Consider the following 27722-nt stretch of genomic DNA (forward strand, 5'->3'; position numbering starts at 1 on the left):
CTCCCACGTATACTGGGTTTGACTTTCTATTATCACTCGAATAACACGCCTTTGTGGCCTTTAATGGAAATAATGACAGCTAGCGTGGTGGCTGCAATAGAAATAAAGCTGCTAATGTTTCATCCATAATCATGCTTCTTAGATTGGTATTTATAATAAAACCGCTGCTGCGGGAGTGTGAGCTCCACATCATGGACATGAAAGTCAGCCTGCTCGCACACATACTGCCAAGGCTAACTGTTAACATCACAAGGCTACCTCATGGGTTAAACGACAGAGTTGAGCCGTTTTGGTGTCACTGTGAGTTTACTGGGATTACAGGCAGCAACAGAAAGTTTGCTGATTCTTTGTAACACTGAAGAGAATTAGAATCCACTGACGAGGTGGGGGTTGTCTCTTTAAAAGGTATATTAAGTATATTCAATTTTACCTCTTGAGACCTTAGCTTTTGTTTGGTAGCCTAGGCCTTTTTCATTTCCCCAAGCTACTTGGGATAATTTACACCTGATAAGTTTAAAAGAAACTAAGTATTGTCTTTCAACAGTAAGTCGTTCTTGAAGAATAATGTCCTCATATGGGGACAATGGGTTGATTTTTTTTGTCAGAAGTGTGTAATAAAGTATAAACTGTTCATTTCAATGCCTGAAAGTTGTTGTGCAAAAAACAAATATATTTTGTTGGTATGTGGGCTAGGGATCGCTGTTCAAGACTAAAACTGTTCAAAATTGTTCATTTCAGTGCCTGAACAAGACTGTGCAAACACAAAATTGCAAACAATGCAACATTTCTAAAAGCCTTGTGATTGTTTAGTTTAGTTTTGTAACTGTATGAATCTTCTTTGCATCAATCAAAGAGCGTCCGTTTAGTCTGTGCAAACACCCTATCACATCTCATTGGCTTGTATGAAATGCCTGGGTAGTATGGTAATATGGTCTTCAAATGAGTACTCACTAATTAACAGTGTTTGCTTGTTACTGTTGCTAAAACTGGTCAAACTTCTATATCACATCAAACTCCAAATGCTACCAAGCTCAAATAACCAAGTATTAACCATAAAGTTTGATCAGTTTTTGTACCTTGTCCACTTTTTGTGTCATAATCAATTGTAGATTGGCAAACATGAATGTCGTTTTGTTTGGATTAGTGTATGGATATCTACATGTTGTATTTGTTTTCTGTTCTTGTATTTGTATATGTTTTCTTTTTGCATGTCATGGAAAGCATCTTTGAGTACTTAGAAAAGCACTATATAAGACCTATCTGTTATTATCATTTATGTTTTTATCTGTTTAACTGATAGTATTAATCAGTCAAAACTTTTTTTTGTCAATTAACGTTTAAACTGTTAATTATTGAAATCCCTCACTCATACAGCAAAACAAATCTTCATTTAAACTGTTGTTTGATCAAGATTTAGCTGTTACATTGCAGTGCAGGAACTCCTCATGAGACAACAAACACTGCACATTATCTGGTTTAAAAAGCTTCGACTAATCCACTTTTTGATGGGGACTTCTTAGAAGCCCTGAAGGATCCTGGAAGGTCCCTGAAATGCAATTCGGGAGCTACTTAGCGGCTGCGTAACGCACACAGATAGTGCTTTGAAAGCTCTGTAATGACAGTGAGTGATAGGCGTCGTGAAACAGCTGTTTGCATAAAATCATACTAGAATGTCAGTAAATTGTATCATAATGATCCCTGCGGATGGCTGCAACAGGAAAAATACCAAAACAGTTTTTTCGAGAAAATAAGTCGTATAAAAAAACCAAAAAAAACAGGAAAAGTATGACTCACGTCTACAGAAAGCCGCCATTTGTTATGAACTTGAGCGATGGAGCTGCCGACCCTGATGTGTGTTGTTGTTGCTTCTTTGATTCCTCAGGTCGCCTCAGACAGACGCTGAGCTGAGTGGCTCACACTAATTGGCTGCATCTCATCAGGACAAAATGCCAGCAGATGAGCCATGTCTCAGCTCACAAGGCTGCACACTGAGCGACAAGCTCCCAAACAATGGCCCTCATGTTCGCAGGAGAGGACAAAGAGAGGTAGCCCTTCCTGAGCAAGAGCCACATAAGCTACATAAGACCGCGCCGTCTCCTATGTGTCTGTGTCGAAAAGAAAAGGAGAAAGGCAAACACTAACAATGCTGAGGAGAGAGATAAGAAATAATGATGAGCAAAAATGAAAAAGGAACCAGCAGTTCACTTTTTAAAGCTCAAACTGGAGACAAAAATGAGAAGGAATAGCAGAGGAGACTGATTTCCAGATTAAAAACCTAAAAGGCACAGAAATTTTAAGCATCTTAATCTTAAGAATCTCAAGGGAAGTCATTTTACCAAGAAATATTACTAACTTATAGCTCTCAAATAAGTCCGTTACCTCAGATGCTATTTCATTGTTATTTTTGCAGATGTCATGTAATATGTCAGCCTTGAATATTATCTGTATAGGCTCCGTTCACACATATATTTTTTAATTATTTTCCACTCTCCCTCTCAGCACTGCCTCAACTTCTGAATTTTGCACTTCCTAAAACATGTCTGTCATTCAGATGCACGCTCGCATGCACACATTAACATGCACACAATCACTGCTTTTTAGCTTCCGGAAATCAAGTGCAATGAAATGATGATGTATTACATAGTTTGAAATGGCTATAAACTGTTAATGAGATATCAGCTACTTGTTGTATTTCACATGTTAACATAATTATTATTAAACATGATTAAGATTCATTGGCCCTCATGCTCAACTGTGTGTTCACCGGCAGTAAACAGTGTCAGCACGCCTCAGGAGAATTAGCCATTGTCAGTCTGAAAAGCTTCACGAAAGGTGCTGCTGTTGAATGTCCTTGTTAAAATGCCACGTGTTTGAATTTTATTATCCAGTAGCTTATAGCAGTAGCTTAGACTATGGACAGAAACCACCCAAAATAGCACAGAGGCTAACAAGAGAGGGAGAGCTTCTGAACTATAACAATGCAGCCGCAAGAAGCCCATAATACAGTTAGCACTGTAATCATATGTATTCTGATGAGCCACAGAGGCACCGCGGTGAGAGAGGACAGTGTCTCCAGACAGTTAAGTCACCATGATAGCACGGTGCCATGCCATTGCTCTGATGGCCCACAGCTCTGAGGGACCATCAGTATGGGACCAGAGGAGTGACAGTACATTTTGGCATTGAAAATATGATTTGTCACTAAAAACAAAACATGGAACTGAAAAAGGAAAATATTGGCGTTAAAACCGATTTAAAAAAAGTTGGCATTTGGCACTGAAGAAAGTTATACTGAAAAAATAAAACAGACATTAAAAAAATAACAATCTTACACTTATCATGTGTATCTTGTTTCATTTTGTTATTTTATGAATTATGAAGTGTTTTTCAACCTCAGTCTTTTTTCTTTGTGTCTGTCTTTTTTTCCCATCCTTTTTTTTTTTTTTTACAATGTTTCGTGCTTTGCAAGTTCAACTTGCTGCACTGTTTTGGTGTTGCGAGGAGGGGTTTTGTGTTAAAAACACATACAACGGAACCATATTTGAATAATAAAATAATACAATTTTTGAGCATTATCAGTAAGAAGCAAACCAGTTTTAGACAATGCTACTTGTAGAGGTAGATGGGCCTTTATTCCAACATAATCATGTCTTTTAAAAGATCTACACACCTGCATACTACAAAATCAACAAAATAATGTAGGTTACCATAAACCTTCATGTAACGACAGTAACTGTATGGCTCCATCTTTACCTTCACTGCTACAGTGTGCCAAAATATCTGCTGTGAAAAGGCCAGTTGCATTTTTATATAGACAAAAAGTTCAGGAACTGTTTCAGGTTTTTTGGTTAAAGCCGTTATTACAATACAATTTCTAACAAGCACCTCCTCTGAGCTCCGAGCCGGCTCACCTCATGACACCAACCAGCTACATTTCAGCGAGCTCAAACACCAGCGTGGCTTATAAATTAGCATCCGAACAGCAGATCTGTGTCTAACTGCGATGTAATTTACTGTGGCTGTAATGATTGATGAATGGTGTGTCTCGCCCATTATTAGCTGACAATGGAAGCTAGTCGGGAAATCATTTTTTCTTCTTCCAGTTAACACTTTCAAACCACTCAGTTTTTTCTTTTTAAAGCAACTAATACCTGATCAGGTTCGGTCAAATGTGGAACAGATGAGGTTTTACATCTTGGGCTTCTTAAATCGTGACAAATGTGCTTTACATGAAACAAGCGTTTTGATTGGTCTGAGATAATAAGGATAGACGGAGCAAAGACACACAAATAAATCTGAGGTGCCACAATTTACAATAAAAGCCATGTGGCATATTGTTTTTTTTTTTATGGGAATGAGAGTGCTTCAGTTAAATTAGTTAAATTATAATGACAAAAAATTCACAATACACTTTATTTTTGATGGGAAAGGGTTTTCAGTATCCTGAATGCATTCAAGTAAAATGGGACAAAAATGAAGCTAAAATTGGACATTTTTCAGAAGTAAAACCAGTCGGTTTTTAGGATCCCCTAAAATCATAACTTATAGAATCATGTGTGCCACCCGTACAGACATTTGTAGTATTTTTGCCACTTCAACCACAATAGTCTGGAATAGCCGTAATTGTTTCATGCATGCGAACTCACACACGCATGTCGATTGCAGACAACACGGCGCCAAGGAAACAGACAGTGAAAGAACAAGGAGAGCACGGCAGAAAAGTCAGAGGATCTGTTTCAGTGAATGGTCAGGGTACGGATTTAATAAATTCATGACTAAACTGATAAACAGATTCAACTTTTTTTTAAAAAATCAAACAAAAACAACTGTCTTATTTTACCTGATCATGTCATCACAGCGAGGTAAGGGTTCTCGATGTGTTTAAAGGTCCAAAGTTTCTCAAGTTTTTTTTACTTGGTAACATATTTTCTTTATAAAAAAATAGCACAGATCTATAAGTGCTTCAACTAACACTTAACCCTTTGAAAACTGGGCAAATTAACTTGATTTCTCCCCCCAGAAAATTATGGGAAGAAGGCACTGACACATAAAATAGCAGGAAATTATGAAAAATGACAAGAAAATTGCCTGAAAATTACACACACAAAAAAGAAAATCGACACTAGAAAGTTTTTAAAATAAAAGGAAAATGAGCCACTGCTTAAATATGATTGCAATTAAGTAAAAATAATTTTAAATATATAATCATGATAGTAATAAATGTAGTTTTCTGGACATTTTTCCCTAGCTTTAAAAAAAAAAAAAAAAGATTTTCTTGCCTTTTTCCCCATGTTTTTAGAAAGAAATCAAACCAATTTTCTCAGGGTTCAATGGTTAAAATACTTGTGAAAGGCGTTTGAAAGCCCCTCAAGAAAAGTGATGAGAATCCAGGTTTCAAAGAGATAATGAGGCAGTGTTCAGAATTTCAGGTGGTTTTCTTGGTAATCTACCAACAAAAAGTGTCCCAAATTACCTGACTTCACTGTGGGACTGCTGATCTAACAAAGTGGTGGAATGGTTTTTAGACGTCCTGTTTCCTCTCAGCATCACTTGGGAGTCAGACTACTGTAGTTCATTAAAATCTGCGCCGTCTGCTATCTGACACATTTTACATTATCGAATGCACAGTGAAGAGAGCAGCGAGGGCAAAGCTCTCCAGAGTGCAGAGGGAATTTGTGTTTCATATTTACTTTCTTTTCACATTACAACAGGAAGATTTCAGATGAAAATCAGTAAAGTGGCTCAACTCTACTATAAGAGCATTTTAACCCCTTTTATTGAAAAAAAAGAGGAAAAAAAAGCTTGTCTTGTTTGCATCCTGAAGCATTTTTGCTAAAAGATCATTCAGTTGAGTAAATTGTCTATGAGTAGTCTTTTATGTTATCAATAACTAATATATGAGCTCTGTATGTTACTACTTAAAGGATCATATTGACAGTTGTTGCCATCTTTATGAAAATATTCATGCCTAAACTTACACTGCCCCCTAGAGGCAAAATCATAAAACAGTCAAATTAATTTCCTTCCAGTCAAACTTTATTCATTATCTCAAAAAAAAAAAAAACTAACAGATTTTGACCAAATGACAATTAATACCCCCCCCCCTCCCCCCCTCACACCCCAGGCAAACTAATCAACTCCCCCTTAATGTGGACTAATTGGAATATCTTTCAACCCAGTAAATAGTCAGTGGCCTTTTCATCCTTCAGCCAAAACTGAGAGCAGATGAATTACACACAGAAAAAAAAAATATAATTGGGGTCCATAGTTTTCACAGTGCATTACACAGCTCAATAAGACAAAGAGCTCACGAAATTACGATTCTGTCTTATCTTTTTAAGTTTGACTCAAAGTCGTGACACACCCTCTGTAGACATACTCATTCGTTTTTCCCTTCTATGGACATCAGTCTTCTTAGATTTAATGTTGCTCTTTAAAATATCACACACTTCATCTGACAGAACGTCTTTCAAAAAACAAAAAAAAACATTTCTGAAAGAGGTTCCCTCAGCACACAAACTAGGTTATCATTCACATCTGATTAGACATGTTAATAAATTAATCAACTATCACTTTATACCCCTATAGCTCCCCACCCTCCCACCCATCCCAAAAAAAAAAGAAAAATCTCCTCACACACAGTATTCAAACCCAAATTTCGAGCATCCTATCGACCATCACTTTCCTGAGCTGAAACTGACATAAAGTCAATCTTGCATCGCACTTAACAGCTTATAAAATACCATCAGAAGTGGAGTGCTTTACCGTAACCGGTGGGTGATTTTACATTAAGGTGATATGACGTGACACACAACTGTATAAAGCGTTTTTTAACTTGTCAAAGTCTTTGGCTGTCTTTCAGAGTTACACAATCCCACATTCGTGATGGCGTTATAGAGGTCGCTTCAGCTCGGGGCTGATTTCAGTTTTATACTAAATCTACGGAGTCAAATAAGAGTCAAAAACATTTAAGAGCTAGCAAAAGAAAATTTTAAAAACATATACAAGGCTTGTGATTGTTCATCACTCTTGCTGGTGAAAAATCGGTTATTAAGTTTAAATTCCTTCTACCAAGCAGTTGTTATATATTTAAAATTTTTTTTTTTTTAATTTTTCTTTTTTTTCAAAATTCATTCAATTCAATTTTTTCATATTGCTTCTGTCAGTTTAGTACTTATATATTTTTTTAATATTATTTATTTGATTATTTTGTTTGTTTGATTTCAGTAACACTTACTTTTCACAGCCTCAATAAACTTATGTGCCAATGTCTCCTGCTTAATGTGTTGAAAAATGTTACCAAATTGACAAAAACTAAAGACATTTCCTGTATATTCGTATTGTTTCAAGTTAGTTTCGTAGGTAAGGTAAGGTAGGTAAGTCTGGTTTTTATTTTAGTTACCAAAGATGTTTTTTTATACTTAGTTTTTCTTTTCAGTTTAGTTCAGTTTATGTCTGTGCTTTCCTATTTTTCTTCCCCTTATGTGTTTCTATAACCACAAATCATTTCTTTTAACATTTAGAAACTACTCTTTCCGCACGGCAGCGACATACAACAACAGGCTTTGAAATAATTCTGAAATTCATCTCATGAGCTCTAAATCGATTTGACTCTTATTTGAACCCACTGAAATCAATGAAACATTTACATTTTTATATCCTTAAAGGTACTGTTCACTCTCAAATAAAAAATACATGTTTTTAGTTTGATCTTATTTTTGTGCTGAAACTGTAACTGAATGGCTGCGCAGAGGGAAGTGTGCATTTAGCACGACTAACGTTACAGCTCAGTCACGGAACACGTTATTAACTGTTTGCATCTCGCACTTTTACGAAAACAAGCCTCTCGTCCATGAGTCGATGCACACTTCCTTCCTCACAGTGATACAGGTAACAGGTGCGTTTTTTGCACTTTGAGCACCAGAAGCTGATTGCCACCTTATGCCATTATATTGGAGAAAAGGCGGACATCTTTACGGCTGATATCTCCAACACTCCGTAACTCACACCAAAACTATCTAAACTGAATAATAACACGACAGGTAAGAGGAAAAATATGGATTTTTGATCTGGGGGTGAGCTGTCCCTTTAGTTAAAGCAAATTCCAGCCACATTCGGATGAAAATCCCCTTTGTGTATTTGCTGAATCGACCCAAATGCCGGTAGGTGAAACACACTATCATCCACGCTCTCTGATGGTGCGTTAAGACCGATAATCAAAAGCAATCAAGTGCTTTCAAAACGCAAGCAAAAGATTTTAGTTGACCTAGATAAATTACAAAGGTATAAAAATGGCTCATCTTCTATCACAAATATTAACAATTTTCTTAGACGAGTGTTCTGGAAAAAAGGAGTTTAAAAAACAAAACAGAAAAAAAAAACAACCTGTAAAATGTCAGCGATCAGTCGGGTGAATCTGAATGGCTGATGAGGTGGTGGTAATGCGCATCGAGTGGTTGAGGCCAAATCACATCTTATTGAGCTAAATAGTTCACTTGCACCTACAATTAGCCACTCCAAACGTTATCTAGTGAACCGGCATCCTCTAAGCTAACCCGCGGCGCGCTCTGAGGCTGCAACCATGTGTGCAAGTGTACCATTCAGTGTCCCAGGATGTGGTCTGAGCTGAGCCGGGTTGGGTCCTCATGTGCGTCTCGCCTTCTGTCTCTTGGCCTGACGTTTGGCTTCATCCAGAGCAGCGCTGTCCCCGCTGGTCTGGGCCATGCTCCTCACTCCCTGGATACGGTTCACCACCTGCAGCAGGAGGGGGATCACCTGCAAAACAGGTTTGCAAAAGCTTTTAAATAAATGCTTTTTAGATAAACAGTTTCTTACTTGAAATATTAAGAAAATCCCAGACAAAAGTCATGTTTATAATTTTATTTCGAACATGGCAAAAAATGGGAGACTAGAAAATGAAATATGAGTATATAATTATTGTAAATAATAATGATTATAAATAAAAATATAAAAAATTAATAAATAAATAAAATTTAAGTAAAAATACCTTTTTCCTGTTTGATAAAGAATAAATAAATACATTTAAACATAAATATTGCCATTTTCTGCTGCAATATTCACTATACACACCTAAACAAGAACAGATTGATCAGAACACACACACACACACACACACACACACACACACACACACACACACACAGACAGACACAGACACACAAACACACACACACACACACACACACACACACACAGACACACACACACAGACACACAGACACAGACACAGACACACACACACACACACACAGACAGACACACAGAAAACACATCAATAAAGAAAACAAAATCACACCTACCCATCTTGTACTCTGTCTTCTCTACCATCTCACATCCCTTTAATGTGTTGTTTTCAAAAATGTGTTTAAATTTGTTAAATATTCAGTAAACACTGATTAGAAAGCAATAAAACTACAAGAAATAAGACATTCTTCTGATGCCTTTCTAATTTTTAGGCTTTGCCTTGATGAAGCTGAATTCCAGGGAGGTTTTTTTCCATCCAAACAAATTTAAAATATTCAACAGTTGAGCAAGAAGAGCTCTTTGAACATATCGTGTGCAGCAGGAGGAGGTGACTCTGTACCTTCTCGTGGTTGTACGCTGCTAACAGGAGCAGCAGCGTGAGGGGCAGAGCTATGTAGGAGCCCTGGGCAACATCCTGGTCAGGCACTTTACGCTGTGGGGAACGCAAACGCAGAGATGTTTTTATACAAAGCTCCCAAAATCTGCACAACACACCTCACCAGAAATCCTGTAGTTCTTATCAGTGACATATTCTGCAGGTTAAATGTGGGTGAAAATATAAAGAAGCATCTCACAGTGGGGTTGAAGGTGAGGGTGACGTGCTTGTGGTAGCCGCTGGAGGTGAAGGAGACCTGAGGCAGAGTGAAGTCGTACTGGGAGCGCGACAGCGTGGAGTACAGCATCAGCACATAGCTCTGGAGACCAAAGAGAAAGGTGACTTTAGATCCACCAGCAGCATATTCTGGGTCAATACATTTAGTGAAACACAGAATCCGGTCCACATGAAAGAAACTTACAGTCTCTGAAAAATACAGACTGGAAAATATGACTTTTAGCTTTAGGCTTCGTCCACATGGACATGGGTATTTTTGAAAACAGAGTTTTTCTCTGCTTTGCTGTCAGAAAACAAAAAAAATGAAAATGCAAAACACAACTGAATTGCTTTCAAGTGCATGCAAAACCAACAGGTAGTGATATTACTTAACCCTAAAGGCGTACAAAGATGACGATGTTAGCCAAAAAACTTTCACCAGAAGGCTCCCTGTAGCAGGAACATTTATGTGCAAACATGTAAAAAATCCTAGAGCCGGCACTATTTTAGTTGTTGCACAAACTGTTGTCTCATTTGTGGCGCTTTACAAAGGAGATAAAAACACACACTGTTGTCTTTACCGAAAATCTTGTTGTTTTTTTCCTGTCTGCACATCCACACTGATAACTGAGTTTCTGCACATTTTCACCCTGGATGGAATTTTATGGAAGATCCATTTTCAGTGCCCTAAAATGCAATTTGTGTAGGAAAAAAAGGCCAAAATGCACTGCAAAAGCTATATTTTCAAATATATATCCGTGTGCGTGTGAACAAGGCCGTAGAACTACAGTGAAAATGTTTCAGTAGTTTGGTCTTCACAACATCCTTTTTAAAATTAAAAAAAATCTATAAAAAGATCATTTGTTTATCATTTACTCACCCAGTATTACCTTGAATTCATTAAAAAATGTTTTTCTCACATGCCTCCACAGTAAAAAAAAAACTGTGAAGAAAACTCTTGATGAATTGATGGAAGTTGGAGCTGAGCTTATCAACAGCAAAACTCTCACACAACTCATGCAGAACAATTAAAGTCTAAATGATGCGGTCATATGCTCAGTACTTCACAAACACATGCATCTTTGCTAAACTCCGACTATCTTAAACATTTCTGCGTCCTATGATTCTTCGGTCACCGTTCAGGCATGCGAGAAAAACAATGTTTTCTTCACAAATTCGTGATGACACACGGCGAGTAACTGATATAGAAATGATCATTTTTGGGGGCAAGTATTCCATTAAGAGAGCAGAATTACAAACAGATACCTCTCCATCTCTGTCCAGAGGAGGGAAGTGGAAGAAGAGGGACTGTCCCAGAGAGACGCTGTTGATGGGGTTGTCCAGATTGTCACTCTTGTAAAGCTTCACCTGGACAAACAAAGCGGAGAAACGCGGTCTCAATCATGTTAAGCTGCCATATGGGCATCGCAGAGGAGTTGTAGAAATGTCATTAAGTTCAATTTAAAAGAAAATGCAGGGACACTTTAAGCCGTGCACTCGTACCGATAGTGTTGCGAGATGTTCAGGGGACGTGTGGACGTTTCCGCTGAGGTCAAACTGATTGATTTGCCTGAAGGCGATAATGTTGACTCCTTCAATGTCATTGCTGCCGACCTGAGGGGGGAACACAGAGTTTAATGTACAGACACAAACTTGGCCTCTTAAAGAAAACGTAAAATGTGAACTGTGGATAAAGCTTTGTACAAGTCACACGGTGCGATAATAACAGAGAATTAAGTGGAATTAAGGCATTTCCAGCCTTGCCTGAGAGATTAGGGGGTGCTGCACTTTGCAGACAAGCTCAAATTATGAACCGAGAGGTTTAAACTTGCAATGGGATTACGGCTGCTTTTGTTCTGCGTATAGAAAGGAACCATGTGATAAGGCTGCTGATAAGTCATAATCACAGGGTTCCCACAGTTATTTCAACAATTCAATTAGAAAGTTTTCCGTACCCTCCTTTCTAGTTTTCAATGCCACGTATAAAGAAAAAAACACTATGACATTGAACACGAGTTACTGTTTGGACTGAAGGATCATGAATAGCATTTAAGTAGAGGTTTTAAGTTCATTCTTTTCTGGAGCTTTTGATCAAAGCCCATGATATTAATCAGCAGATGGAGACGTCCACTCGTCATCATCAAAGGTGGTATCTGAACCAGAGCTTTTGAAAGATGACTTCAGTATTTTCCAACCCGGACCCCATTTTCACATGTTTTTGTGTCTACGTGTCTGATACACCAGGCTCTATTTAAATAAAAATCTATTTTAGCACGTAAACAGCCAGCATACATTTCATAAATTAAGGGTTTATTTGAACCAATCTGGAGTTGGTGGCTGTTGGATCAGTGTACTTTTCAGTCTTCGAATTTTTGTTTCTTTAATATAAATAAAAAAAACAAAACAAGTAGTTATTTGATCTTTATTTCAAAAACAAAGCACTTTTGGGGGTCAAAAAACCGAGGAGAAAAATAGAAGACGGAAAACAATGTTTTATTCATTTTCTGTTATCCTGGGTAAAAAAAAACCTAAAAAAAACCCCAACTCATCAGAACAAAGTCTATCATCTCTGCCCGTTTGTTGCATGAGTATGGGGAAGTCAGAGGTTTTTCCTGCGAGGTGTGTCAGGAGATTCTGCACTGAAAATGATGATTTTATTTAATATTTAAGAGACCTTTTTAAATCCAGTTACTGCGGCAAAGCAATGCTGGCTTGTAAAGTAACAACGTTCAGGGAGGCTGCAAAAAAACTGAAGGTGCTGCGTTGGCCAATCACATACTGCACATTCCTGGTTAATTCTTTGGTAACATGAGAGGAGGATTTCGACTGTTTACCTCACCATCGCTGTCATGAAAGATGAAATAGTTGCCGCGGTGATTACTTTCCAGAGTTGCAGAATCCTTTCTTCGAGTACTACAAACAAGTAATGTTACAAACCTGCTGTGTGGGCCGAGAGAGGCCTTTAATGAGTTTGCTCCTTACCTCTATAGCTCTGTGTTGCGGTAAGGCCCTCTCTATGTGGTCGTTCCCTTCAGATCGCAGCTGAATTAGATATTTGCAACCAGGCTGCAAGGACACATTACATTCATTAAGTCGTATAAAGTGTGGAGTAAGAAAAGCTAACAAGACGCCGTCTGTTCAAATTGCTTACACAGTCTTTCACAAGGTCAAGTCACTACTTTTTCTAAAGATCTGAGACAGGACAGTCAGGGGTCCCACACATTTTTATGGACAACGTTTCAAAAATTTCCCAGGGCTTTTCAAGGACCCACAATAATAACAACAAAAAATTCTTGTCCCACAGCATTTTTCAAAACACATAATATTCAAACTCTATACTTTCAGCAGGCTGGCACACATGGAGGGAGGGAGAGAACACAGGGAAAAACTGAGGAAACACACATGATGGTAACAAAACGTCACGCATTGTTGTCAAACATCTGCTGAATAAAATTAATTTGCTGTTTTGCTACATCACGTGCGATGTTGGAAATTCACTTTTCTGCCCAAATGCTACTGTGGCTGGTGGATTCCAAAATCTACCAGCCATTCAATAGATTACTAAAGTTCTTTTGGCTGGAGAGTGAAGCAGTTAGCTCATGCTAATTTCTAACCCTGATTACATGAAAGGTTACCAACATAAGATTTCTGTGACAATTTCATTAAACATAGCAAAACTACATGACTTTTTCAAAACTTTCAATGATTTCCACTAATTCCATGACTTTTCCAGGTCTGAAAAAATGTGACTGTAAACATCAATGACTTTTCCAGGTTTTCCATGACCCTTGACTGTGATCTGAACAATGCATACATTTTATTTCTAAACCTTCCTATCTAATTTTAACATGTTAGCTTGCGTACTCACCAGCAGACCCCTGAGTCTGAAGCGGCCCTCCTCGTCGGTGACGGTGTCCTCGCTGTAGAGGCTACACTCTCCCTGTCCCACCGCCTCCACGGCCACGTCCCTCTCTGCATCCCCGCTCAGAGACTGCACCGCTCCGTAGCAGCTGAGGACAGCACAAGACCGAAACACTGGTCAGAATCATGTGATGTGGACATTTTTGGAGCTCCTGAAACAAACAGCATGCAGGTGTATCCGTTTACCTGTAAGCAGTCTTAATGCCAGTTATATCGATGCTGAGGTTTTGACCCTCCTCCACTGTGATCATCTGAGATGCCGGCTCAAAGCGGAACTCCTTCATCATGGGCTTGAAATAGTACTGACCAGGACTCTGGGGACAGAAAAGCAGTGATTACATTGAATGTGAAGCACAAAAATACAGTACATAAATGGTTTGCACACATTTTCACGGTTGCAATTGCAAAACTTTTCCATGACCCTTCAAAGACCCCTAATTAAAAAAAAAAATCTTGCCCCACTTGCAGCACGTCTTTCCAAACAACAGATGCAAACTCTATTCAAACATTGTTTCAGCTTGCCGGTATAAATGAAAAAAAGAGAGGCAACACGTGGAGAAAATGAACAAACGTACGTGGTGGTAAACAAAACGTTTGTAACGTAACGTAGTAACAGCTATGGAAAACCATTTCATGGAAGGGTATTCACAGAAAATAACTGCAAAATTTTTACAGCTATAAATCAGCTTTACAGTTCAGCAGAGTGATATCTGAGACCACGGAAAGAAAATCACAAAGGGTGAAAGCACATGAACAAAGTGCTGGATCCTTACCAAGTTATTAAAGGTGAGCAGGCCGGTGTCCTGAGTCAACAGGTTGGAGCGAAACTGTCCTCCACTCAGAGACAGGAGGACACCCGACAAGGGAAGACCATCTTCTGATTTGATCTAAAGCACAGAGGGACAGAGAGGACAGGTTATGACATGAGTGTGTCAAGACTTAATAATAAAAACTGACAGATAAGTTTGGAAGTAACACATTAAACTCCTCCAGTCTTTTCAAAATAAAAGACTGTGGACTAAATGCCCAATGTAATGATGCTAAACTAGCACAGACAAACTGTGAGATTGTGTGTATAATCAGACTGACAGGTGAGTTTAGTGCCTCTAGTGTTTTATTCCAGAGAGGATTTATAAGAGTAAATAAGGACAGAAATCTCATTGTAAACGCTGTACAAAAGATTTCAAAGCAATTTATTACACAGTCTGAAAAGGAAGCTAACACTGATCGTTTGTGCCAGGATCTCATGGTCGCTGCAGATAATTGCAGACCATTTTAACAAAAGCAGTACAAAGGCGATGCACTAAGAGCACGCAGCAAAGCAGACAAAGTGTTTCAACTAATCATCTGTGATATTTTCTTTTAATTGTATTTGATAAAAACATACTGTATGAACTAACAAATGGCTTTTTTCATCGTGTAATTTCATATTCACTTTAAACCACATAATCACTCAAAGTAGCAAGTGTGAACAAAGAGCTACAATTGTAAGACACTCTGGACCAAAGTGTCAGCCGAATGAGTGCAGATGTAACAGCGGCTGCTGATTATTAGGGTGTAATATGTATGCGAGTGAGGGCTGGTCACATTGTACCTTGAAGGTGACACCAGCCAGAGCGAACGCCTTGAAATCTCCCTGGGTTCCCTCCACGGGACTCAGGACGAAACCCTCTTTACTGGCACTGATGTCGTACTGCCGGTCGCTGTGGAGCGGACCCACACTGAGGGAAACGGAGGAGCAAAGCGGTGGTTAGGACGTCAGGTCTCCGGGATGAGATGCAAAAACAGCACACAATATCATCCAACTTAAATAAAAAATAACTTAAAAATTATCAAACTGTTACTAGTGAAACAAGAGCAAAAAAGACTGAATAAGGGGCATTCATAGGAATTCATTGCATAATGTTGTGAACTTGACATCTTTACTTTTCACACTGACATTTTAAAGTCAGCACAAAATGATTTCTAGTATGTTCCTGCCTGTGAAGAACTATTTTGGTTCAGGGCTCAAGGCAACTGCCGACAAACCCCCGAGACACCCATCTTCAGGGGATCTCCCAGAGGCCAAAACGTGAAGGAACAGTAACCTGCAGATTCAATTTAACATCTTAAATAGCTCCTACACATGTATTATAGGAATCATAATGTACAGCAGTATCTGGAGCAACATGGAGAAAAAAATATGTTAATATTTTTTTTCTCAGAAGATAATTATGCTCAAACTTTTGAAACTAAAGTTCACACAACGCATTGATGCATCAAAAATTTCACTATGGTTTTCATGACACAGACAGCTAAATATCATACTTTCAGGATCCATACATGGCTGCGATTTCTTTTTTTTTTAAAAGATTTTTTGGGGGCTTTTATGGCCTTTATTTGACAAGAAAGCTGGAGAGATGACAGGAAATGGAGACTAGAGTGTGAATGACATGCAGCAAAGGGCTGCCGATTGGATTCGAACCCGCGACAGCTGCAATGAGGACACATAGCCTCTGAATATGGGGTGCACACTCTACCAAATGAGCTACCCAGTGCCCCATAGCTGCAATTTCTACACTTCTTTAAGGGGTTAAAATATATTTAAGGACTGGCCCCCTGGTGTACGAATGATTTGTGTGAGTAAAAAATTTACAGGAATGCTATTTTCATCTCTTTGTATCACAGACAGCTAGTTTTTGTGATGTTTACTTTCATATCTCAGATGAAGTGTTGAGCTCATACCTGTATGCTCCCATCTCATTAGTGGCCACAGTAATGAGCGGTGCAGCGGCGCCTCTTTCAGTGATAGAAATCTCCACACCTTGTAGCTCTGGCGACACCTTGCCCTCCAGGAAGAGACCTGCGCGCCCTGCGATGTCCACCAGCCGACCTGGACACGACTCTGTCGAGAGAGTGTAATTACTTTATTTCTTCCTCCAGTGTGCAATCAATACAGTTCAAAGTTGGTGCTAAAGTATTACAGGCGCTCGCACACAGCTAATACAAGGACCCAAAAAGCTGCCGTGGGTTTGTCAGATTGCAGCGTGTGTAGGAGTTTACCTCCGGTGATAGTGGCCTCCACCTCAGGAGGGTAGAACAGCAGTTCTTTGGATGAGGGTGTCACTGTGATCTTCTCTCCAGCCCTGCACAGTCACACAGTCTATATCAACTCATCACCACATGGATTCAGGACTCAGCAAGACTCTTAGACATGATGGATATTATTAGCTGATAATATTAATGTTGCAAAGTGACAGGAGTCATTTGTGGTTCCAGTGTTTTAAAAGGTAAAAGTCCTAATTATCTTCTCCACAGACAATTTTATGCGACCCACAGTTAGAGCAGTTTGAAAGGTCGCCGGTGCAAAAATATGACCAACTGTGCAAATAAAATATCGAGTACTTAAATAAAAGGTCAAAAGCTACAAGCCTGTGCACATAATAGAGACATTAACTATAACTCCTCGAGGTATATTTCATACAAAAACATTCAATCACTGAACTAAACATTCTTATCAGTGTGAAAGACAAGTGAAGCTCAAAATTAGGCTTTTTTGAAAACTGTTTTACTCTTCTATTTGACTCATGAATCTCGGCAGCTGAGACTCATGGGTACTGTTGTGGATTTACTAAAAAAAAAAAAATAAATAAAAAATCAATTAATCATTAGTTATCTATTCTGATATTCTGCTGATCATTTTCTGCAGTATCGATACACTGGAACCAGCTGCGCTCTCTCTTGAACAAACCAAGAAACAAACCGTAACATAAATGTTTAGGATCGTCACATTATCTGGGAGAATCTTTTCTTTAGGAACACAGTGAATTTCATTAAAAGAAAACTTCGAAACAGAAATTTACTGGAAAAAAAATGCTCCAAAAACCAGCATCTCATTCCACTTTGCACGGCTGAAAAACACTAAGCGCTGTAAAATGCAACAGGCCCATTTTCTTTAAAAACTGCAAAGAGCATAAATAGTATAAATTGAAAAACGCAGTGCAGCTGACCTGGCCCAGTAGGAGAACTCATAGTGGAAGGGGCCAGTCAGTTCATCAGCCTTCTCTTGGATAGGCGGGCTGTCGTCCTTGGCGCCTCCGTCTTCCTCGGCAGCACGGCGCTCTCGTTCCTGACGGCGCAGTTGAATCTCTTGCAGCTGCTGCTCTTGCCTCTGCTCCTCCAGGCTCCTCAGGGGACCCAGCACCAGCGCCGGCTCACTCTCGATAGATGATCTGACCGAGCAGAGGAGAAACATTTGGACATTTGCAGAAGGATGTGCAGAAGCTAATATAAGCACATGGGGTAAAATAAGCCCAGTCTCACTGCGTCTTCTTACTTGATAGTAACTGTGACGTCCATGATCTTGTCGGTTGTGATGAGGCCAGTCATGTGATGCCGCACTGCGGTGAGGGTCAGGATACTTGGGGCCGAGCTGTTGATATGACACATGTTAACAGTCACATGGCTGCACAGAGGAAGAACACTGTTTTTACCCTGAAATAAATGGACACAGCATGCCATTACTTACGTATCGTAGGTGTAGAAGTCCTGCTCAAACTGATGGCAGGAGCGAGGGGTGACTTTGTAAACACCTGGACAAGCCATTTTTAGTTGATTAATCACTTTGCTCCAGTTTTATATTTAGATAAGTCTGACACAGACCTTCGGGCTCAAACACTGTACTCTAACTATGCACGAGGGAGCACTTGGTGCACTGATATTTTTCTTTTTCACATATGCTAATTCATGCTATGTTTAGCTAATGAGAGGTCAGAAGAATGAACCTCACCAGGCTTAGAGAGGCAGAAGCGGTTTACTCCCTTAGAGAGGTTGTATACGCCGACGTTCTCAGGTTTGCTGCCGTCTTGGAAGAACTCCTGTGAAGAAGAAAACATTGGTTAAAATTAGAATAATAATTGTGGACGTGCCACCATTTGCCACCATACACGCTGAATACTGACCAAAGTAATGGCATGGGAGAGGGAGCAGCGCAGGATGTAGCCGATCTGTCTGAACTCAACCCCCACGACGTCAGAGTCCAGAACCTCCACTTCCATGGACTTATGCTTCCAGCACCATTCCTCATGAGTAATACTCACTGACGGGTGTAAACATGAGGGAGAATAATTAAGAAATAGAATGGAAATAACAAAAAAAGCAGAGATGTAAATGTTAAAAAGGACTGAAGGTCCAGTGTGTAATATTTAGGGGATTGCAGGTTACTGGCTGAAAGTTCTCCCCATTAGAATTCCTTGTGTCCATTTTCACTGGGAGCAAAACCATCTGCAGAGGACTCCACCTCTCCAGAACAAGCAGACCAGGTGATTAAAGCCATTTAAAACACTAAATAAAGTACTTAATGTAACTTGTTGGTAGCCAACAATAGGTGGGATGGTGTCAGCAAACTTCCCACTTTTTTGTTTTATCTTGTGTGTGTGTGTGTGTGTGTGTGTGTGTGTGTCCCTTTTTTTTCATTATTCTGTGCCCCATCTCTAAATTCTAACTTTTTTGAGCGTCTGTGAACGCAGTGCAGGTAGAACATATGAGTTATTTATGTCCCTTAGCAGCCGTTTGAGCCGCAACGTGGATAATTGATCAGTTGATCCTGTCAGAGCTGATCAGATCGATGGAGGAGAAGCAGAATGAGTAAATGCAAACTTTCAGACCAAGCATAACGAACGGCAAACTCTTACTTTCACTGCACTTGGTATTTGCTGGTAATAACATGTTGCTTGGCGCAGCGAGATTGTGCTGCATTGAATAACTTCACTGTATATAAAATTCAATGTTTACATGTTTTGATTGTGACAGCCCGTGACAAATTAACAAATGTGTGGGACAGCCTGTTTTCTGAGCCTCATGTCACTGAGGGGGTTACTAGCTATGGCAGCTGATGCAAAAAAGCAAATGGCCCTCTCTTGAGCCAATGTTTAGTTTGTCCATGCTGGGCTACTGTAGAAACAGGGCGGTGCAACATGGTGATCTCTATGGACAGCTCCCTATGTAGATATAAATGGCTCATTCTAAGGTAACGAAAACACAACAATTCTTATTTTCATGTGGTTATAACTTAAAGAAAACATACTTATTATATTATATTCAATTTCTGCTAATATATCTCCCTTAATCCTACACACTGGACTGTGTCACGCCAGCCAATAAGGAACAACCCTCAGAAGCTGATCACTTCAGGTCGATGGCTTTCCCTTCCTATAATTATCTCATCTTTAAACAAATGCTTAAGAAAGTAAACTTCTCGCTGCTCGGTCTTGGCAACACTACAAGCTGAGTAAACATGCCTCAAAAGAGTGCTGTGTGTGCAGACAGCTTGCAGGCACGCAGAACAGATTGTGTGTATTGAACAGCGAGTGAGATGGATGCAGCACCAGAAGGTACAGAAACACTGGCTGAATAATGTGTGTGTCCTGAAGGGCTGGAGCTAAATATCAATTATGATCGGAAGCTGGTAATTACTAATTGATTTCCCTGCAATCAGTCAAGAGTAATTAGTGTGAATTCTGAATGGAAATGTATACAGGACGGAGGAATCAGTTATATAGTGGATTTGAGTTCCTCCAATCAAAATGTGCGTGCTGACTGTGCATTTGTGCTCTCTTTAAATCTTAATTTACACAACTACAAATATTGAAAACCACCAATTTCTAATTTGTAATAGCCCGAAATAACCCCAAACCTAAAAGAAAAGAAAGAATAAATATCACACCTATTGATAATTTTGTTATTAAGAATGTAAAATCTAACTGAGAGTGAGTCCTGACCTTTGTATTTCCCAGGTAAAACGTCGTCAAAGGAGAAGCTGAGGATGTCGCTGCTGCCAGACAGAGCCACCGCCCTTCTCTCTCCCTGCCGACTCACTGGTTGCAAGGTCACGGACAGGTCATCACAGGATGCTAGAGGTCAACCAGAGGACACAAGCTCAGTGAAAATATGAACAACCACACAGACATGACAGATTTTTGTGGGGTTGAAGGCCATTTTAGACAAAGACTGTAATGTAGAAACACATGGGGAAACCGACTTTCATCCAGCTCTGTGTCATCACAGTGTGGGCAGAGTACAGATGAACAGTGCTTAGGTTTGCCTCTTGCCAGCAGCGCGGGGATCTACCTGCCTGTGCTGTTAGCAAAAATTCTGGCTGGTGGATGGGCGGGTAGCTTTGGTAGCTGGAGGCAAACACTGTTCAGCTGCACACACTGCAGTAACACAGAGCTGCTTTAAAACTGGCAAAGTTTCCCTACACATGAAAATAAAAAAACCTCTACCTAAACAGTAGACTTTTCCAGAGACAGAAGCCATGAACTGAGTGAAGAGAAGGTCTGTGAGAGGCCGGTCCACAAGGGAGACCTCCAAGGCCTGAGGCTGCAGAGCTAGACCTGCCTTCACCTCCGCCTCGGGGAGCGACACCTGAACACACAGAAATACAAAAAATACAATATACAAGTTATATATATATATATTTTTTTATCATACTACTAAATAAGCTCTGAAATCAATTATAACTCGGACAATAAATCTAAAAACCTTGTAGTATAATATTTATGACTTATTCTGGCTGTTGGGCTGTCCCTTTTGGTAGGACTGTTATACGTTATGGTGTAAATAGACAAATACTGGAAATCTGAGAGTCAAGAGATTATGGTGATCTTATTTTCATTTAATTAGGCCAATAAAAAGTTGTTTTTGAGATTTTTCCAATGAAATTAGTGAATCTGAATGTTGGACTTTCAACCGTAATTCGGATTTCATTCCCATATTCCCAGTTAAAAATATTTATTTCCTTCTGTGGATTGGAAATCTTGTCAGAAGCGCATCTTATGCACAGACAATTGAGAAGGCATCTATTAAAACTTGTCTTACATGGACACTGTAGTCTCCTGGTTTGGCCTGGAAGCAGAAAGCCCCCTGAGGATCAGAGTCGATGGTCCTGCTAAAGGCCTTGTCTTGGCCCTGGTGTGTCAGAGTGACCTTGTAGCGGCCCTGCTGCTTCATACCCTCAGGCAGGCGGCTGATGGAGATCTGGCCACAAACACTGAACCTGTGTGTGACAGACAACAGAATAATTGAGATAAACTCATAGCACTGAAACAAAGTTTTGGTATTTCAAACCACGTCTTATATTAGTCTTATACTAGGTATTTGAAATTTTTGTGAAAACATATTCAGCGTGTGGACAGACCCTGCTGTGATGATGTCGGGAAGTTGGGGTGTGTTGGGGGCGATCTTCACTGTGATTGGCTCAAAGAACATGAGCTCCTTGTTGACACGGATGGTGTAGGTACCAGCTGTCATGTTCTCCAACCGGAAAGAACCGTCCTCCTTGCTGACGACTGTGAGGACAGAACGGCAAAGGAACCTGCAGTGAGAACATGTCACTGCAACACCGCAACAAAAGCGTGGAGTCTCTTACTATCTACCTTTGATCTGGTTGTTGAGGGACACGGTGGCATCAGGGACGCCCTCACCACCAACACTGTTGAGAACTCGGCCTGTCACAGAGAAGCCCATGACACGGAAGATGGGCTGCGTGCAAAGCAACAGAAACAGCATTACATGTCAGAATCTGGTACCGTGCATAAAATGTACTCACATTTACAAGATAATGACAACTATTAAAACTAATATTGACAAAGATTTGACTCTGTACCTCAAGCTTCAAACTGTTATGTTCCACCTTGAAGTTCATCCTAGAAGGAGCAACATCAAACGTGATCCTCTCCCCCCTGTAGAAAGGCACCTAAATACGGAGAGAGTGACAGAGTCATTTTCAATGCAGTGTTGTCATGTTGTGTTAAGTTGTCATAAAGGGAAACCCCATTTTCATACTTTTAATGGTTGGAATTTTTCTGTTATACTGATTTAATGTATTTAAATTAAACAATTATCTCTTAAAAAAGTAGTTTTAGTGGTGGTGGTGGCTTTTATTGTGAATAAGTCACAGGAAAAATCCTGTATTTGTCACCAGTTAACTGTAATAATTTATCAAATCTGTCTATGAATTGGAAATGCTAATTTTCAATATAATTTTGACAGAGGATCTAGTTTAAATATTGTGGAGCAATAAGGAGCTGCCACAGTGAGCTGAGTGAGATGTGCAGTCTGTTGCCTCTAGCTCTTTATCTAACTTTGCATCTCACTAAAATCACATTCTTATGATTTTTATGTGACAAATAAATAGAGCTGATTGATTCTCAGCAAGACAACCAACTTTACTATGCCCTCAACGGAAAATGACTCTTGCTGTGTACAGTCTGAAATCACAGTGACAGTGTACTGACTTCATTAATTCAACAAAGGGTTGAATACAGAGGAAACATTTCACTGTACAATGTACATGTGACAATAAGAAATTCCTACCCTTCTGTTTGATTTATGACAAAACCACTGCTCCAAGAGTGTTTGACGTGTTGAACTGCACTTGTTGTCACCATAGTAACCACAGATGTCACCATAACCACCAGAACAGAAATCTGAAGGACAACTTTTATCTAGATCAGAAATGGGGACAGCTGTCTTTTGCTGTTTCACAGAAAGCTTACCACGGTGTACTCGCCGCTGGCCAGTGAGGGGAAGACAAAGGTCCCGTCCTCTCTGGACAGAGCGCTGCACAGATAAAGCAGGGAGCTGTCCCCAGAATCTGCCCCCTCCACTGGGGATGTGTTACAGCCACCGACATCCTGAAAACAAACAAATTAAAATGTAGTGATGTAACTTTATTTTGTGGTTATAATACAGTTTCATGATGTTCCAGAAATACCGCTGAAATTAACGTTATAGCTTAATATCTAGACTTTCATCAAATAATGCAGGATTAATCAGGCAAGTCCTGTGCAATCATGATCTAGTTTGACTCCTGACTGTTTCAAAAGATGGAAAATAATGTTAGTTTACCTCTTTTTTGACTGTGGCCGAGTACAGGAGGAAGGTGACCTCTTTCATGGGCTCTCCATCACTGCGGACCTCCCCTGAGACATCGTAGCCTCCAACTACCAGATGGTCGGCGGCCGGGGCATTGGCATTGGAGACAAGTACTGAGGTGGCGCTCTATAGGAAGACGGCAAAGGTCACCACAGAAGTTACAGTGAGGGTCGGAAAAATGGTGCCGTCAGAAGCAGTGCAATCACTTCAGGAGATCATTAGTTATACACCTGCTGACCTGACGGGGAACCTTATCAGCTGAGCGAGTGGGTGAATAATGACGTTTTCCACACTGAAGCGATACAGAATTAAAAAGGCCTCTGAGGTTATGCGTTTACCACTGTGTTAATGACACTGCTCAGACGGAGAACTGCCACACTACGGTACCAAGCCGTGTGTTATTAACTGATGTCAAACATAGGTCGAATCTGACTGCAGCTGGAGATCATTAGTTACAAACCTGCTGATTTGTTCTGATCTCGCTCCGTTTCAAACGTCTCCACTAACAATGTATTATAGAGAAGATCTTAATCCATCTTTTTAAATGATCATTGTGGGTTATCTATTTATATTCCACGCCACTCAAGTATCTACTAATGTAGTTTTTTCATTCTTAAACAGTGTGTGTGGTTTAGTGTATGGAAAGAGTTAAAATACACAATAAAATACACACAGCATTAAAGTTCATGTGCCATTAATTAATCATTAAACACAGTTTTGAAGGTGGGTTTTGATAAATGTTTTGAACTGAGAGTTTGGTGCAGTCATGAATCCGTTTTAGGAGAGTTGCAGAGGGAGGGGGCAGCTATAGAGAAGGCCTCGTGCTTATGGACAACATGACATCTAATCCATTCATGTTTTATATGATCACTGATATTGATACAGCTTAATGAAAACTGAAGTGAAGGAACCAACCTGCTCCAGAGTCCAGGAGGGGTGGGCAGCTGTGATTTCATAATTTCCAGGGAGTACTTTTAAGAAGGTATACCTGTTAGAAAGACCAAAAATATAAAAGCCCATGAAATGGCAAACTAATGAAAAGACAAACTGCAGAAATACCCGTGTAAAGCTCTAACAAATGTAAAAGTGTGAGTCACTTACTTTCCTCCTGGCTGCGTGACGACACTCTGGAGTTTCTCCTCTGTTCCTGCTCGTGTGAGTTTGACTTCTACTCCAGCTGGACCCAGGAGATGGCCTTTACTCAGAACCTAAAGAGAGATATTTTATCACATTAATACATTAATAATTAATTCCTAGAGTGACATATGAAGAGCTGAACCTGAGCACTTTTGATCTCAGTCTATACGTCAAACTTTAAACCTCTTTGAGTGCAGATAAGACCAACTTTGTAAGGGTGATGTAGACTGATGATGTATTTTAATATAAAGTATTTTGATATAAAGATGAATTTTGATACAAAAACAAAATAATGTTTTGAGCATTTGAGATATGTTTGATGTTTTGTACTATGGCCTTAACATCAATGTTTTTCCTTTACTATGTACTTTTTCTAGGTATGTTCTATGTATTTGTTTAATGCCAATTATTTTATCACCCTTCATGGTTCAGATGGTTTAACACACCTGCCACCATAGAGCTCTTCAGCCTATTGATGTACATTATGTATAAATAAAGGTGGTTTTATCTTTTCAAACATTTAACCTGATGAAGATCCAAGCAGGATCGAAATGTCTTAAATAAATTTATGTGGCATGGAGTAAGAGCGCAGGTATTACCTTTTTCTTCATGTGTGCTTCTTTTTTGATAGTGCTGCACTTACATGGTGTGTATGTGTAACTACCCTCTTTCAAAAAGACAAAATGTTTTCATTAAGGAGGCAGGAAATCAATTCTCACCGCTCCTGACACTGAGAAACCAGTGAAAACAAAGTTGATGTCTTCTTCTTTTGTACAGATGTCACTCACTCCATCCACATGGAGGTCGACACTGGTTGGCTCTGGTGAGAGTTAAAGAAGAAAGTTGAAGAAAAAAATCACAAACCAAATGGCACAGAAGTAAGAGCATAGATTAAGCAGACAACTTCTGAGACTGTCTTTACATTTCCTGGACAACAGCAAGGAGGGCGGAAAGAGGAGAAGTCACAGTCTCAAATGACGTCACACATGTGATGAAATCTGGTCTGCTTTGCCGAATCAACACCCTGCAACTGCAGACCAGATTTCACTGCGCATATCCTGTACCACAACTGTGTGACGTCACTTGAGACCGTGACTTTTTTTCTTTCCACCCTATTTGACAACAGCTGTCATAAATTATATTTGGTGAATTGTTAAAATGCAAGAATCGTACCAAAGCTCCACCCAAGAGGAGGCTCAATCTTCAAAACAAAGTCCCCCTGTGTAAAAGAGATAAATCTTTAGATTACAATCATCAACAGTGAGTAATAACTGAGTACTTAAAGAAGTGAATTTCATACCTTGTCATATAGAGGGATCATGAAGTAGCCATTGATGGGAGCACAATCCGTTTGATATTTCAAGGAACCTTGTTTGGTGTACAGTTTAATCTGTGCGTGACAGAAAACAGAAATTGATCATTAAAGTACAAGGTTCCTGCAGATTAAGCCAAGGTATAAAAAACTGAACCAAGAAGAACCATCTTCTGGTGCTCTTTGTTTTTTCAAACATTTAACCCACCACAGAGCACCATGTTTTACCGCTATTAACGCAACACACTGAGCAAGCCGGTCTCCTTTCATTGTTTTTATAATGTTAGACTTAAAATTTCATTTCATGTTTATTTTATCCAAATCCTTATTGTAACATAAAACATAAGTTATTTTGTGAAGTGTGTGTTTAAATATGTAAATGTATGTATATTTATTAGAGATGAAGTTCATGAATTCAACAACCGATTAGCCAAGAAGGGGTTGGAAATAATACTTTTATAATTCCTCCTAATCCTTTTTGCACATGTAGGATGCAATTTCTGGTTGCTTGTTTGAATCAGTTCCTTGAGTATAGATTATCACCCACGTTTGTTATTGCCATTTTGTTTAATTTGATCTTTTCTGTTTGTTTGTTTTACATGTTCGGAATATCTATCTATCAATATGAGTAAATTAAATACCAATAAAGGCCTTATCTTTAGATTAATTTAAATGAATTTTAAGATTATATAATTTTTAACTGGTCTGTTATCGCAGGACTGTCTGAATGGCAGACTGGTGGAGTAATGTGTATAATCTGTCATTCACAAACAGACTAGTCTGACTGGGATTTGGTTTATTTCACTAATTAACCAAATGGCTAATCCCATGGAGCCTGTGAATGAGCAGGATTAGGACAGGTGGCTTGCACTTAAAGTCTCGTCTACAGACAGGTTAAGGGTTTAGGAGTGGGCTGCCATGTGGGACACAAATATATTAATGCTATTTTTTGGTAAGAGAATAAATGGTGTTTCAGTCAACCGTTACCGCGTACAGAAAACACTCCAACTAGCAAACTAGCCGAAAGCTAAACTAACATCTAATTACACTTTCTCCTTTAATTTTTGTTCACCGACAAAAAAGAGCAAACTCTGAGATAAAATAGACTGTTGTTGTGGTAATTTCATTCAGACTGTCATTCAACCAAATCCCAAGTCCTCCTAACCTTTAGCTTACTACGATAAACCGGCTAACTGTCAGCTAGCTGCTAACTAGCATGCTAGCCTGCAGGTTTGCACTCTCACCTCGATCAGGGAGTAATTGATCTCAACGTCGGATTTCACGAATCCCCCGCAGGCCACCACGATGTCATCAGAGGACACGGTCAAAAACTGCGAATACGTGATACAGAATAAAACCCAAAGGGCTCCGACGTCCGCCCGGATTGTAATTCTCAACATTTTGGCTGACTGATGTCTCGATGAGCCGAGCGACAGCACGCTGCCTCCGGTTCCGCACCAGCTGAGCTGCTGTCAGTGGCCGAGAGAAGAGTCCGGATCAGCGGCCTCTGCCGGGCCGGAGGTGCTATAACATGACGCTGATGAAATGTGCATACACTGTATATAAATAAAAATAAAACAT

The 27722-nt window shown here is 39.6% G+C and overlaps 1 protein-coding gene across 1 annotated transcript; it reads right to left on the reverse strand.

Moving 5' to 3' along the window:
- Positions 1-7093: 7093 nt before the first annotated feature.
- Positions 7094-27599, reverse strand: nomo (nodal modulator). Its single transcript, XM_042484608.2, has 31 exons — positions 27386-27599; positions 26130-26219; positions 26003-26048; positions 25549-25649; positions 24794-24900; positions 24608-24680; positions 23666-23818; positions 23314-23451; positions 22422-22511; positions 22192-22297; positions 21954-22104; positions 21635-21812; positions 21040-21181; positions 20536-20667; positions 18718-18854; positions 18546-18633; positions 18285-18348; positions 18093-18188; positions 17767-17988; positions 16820-16902; positions 16502-16661; positions 15372-15498; positions 14551-14664; positions 13964-14091; positions 13725-13866; positions 12839-12922; positions 11360-11470; positions 11123-11224; positions 9840-9959; positions 9605-9697; positions 7094-8775 (listed from the first exon to the last, which is right to left on the reverse strand). The coding sequence occupies exons 1-31, from the start codon at positions 27539-27541 to the stop codon at positions 8644-8646; spliced, it is 3666 nt and encodes a 1221-aa protein (XP_042340542.2). The 5' UTR covers positions 27542-27599; the 3' UTR covers positions 7094-8643.
- Between the last annotated feature and the right edge of the window lie 123 nt (positions 27600-27722).

The sequence above is a fragment of the Plectropomus leopardus genome, chromosome 3, assembly GCF_026936395.1.
Source record: "Plectropomus leopardus strain MGB_pleo_1.0 chromosome 3, ASM2693639v1, whole genome shotgun sequence".
Taxonomy (NCBI): Eukaryota; Metazoa; Chordata; class Actinopteri; order Perciformes; family Serranidae; genus Plectropomus; species Plectropomus leopardus.

Bases quoted from the DNA above. Each gene is read 5' to 3' on its own strand.
- nomo (XM_042484608.2), bottom strand. From the start codon at position 27,541: ATGTTGAGAATTACAATCCGGGCGGACGTCGGAGCCCTTTGGGTTTTA. The intron at 25,650-26,002 runs GTACGATTCTTG...AACTCTCACCAG, and splicing joins TCCTCTTGGGTGGAGCTTTG to AGCCAACCAGTGTCGACCTC. The intron at 15,499-16,501 runs GTATGAGCTCAA...CGTTTCCCTCAG, and splicing joins AATGAGATGGGAGCATACAG to TGTGGGTCCGCTCCACAGCG.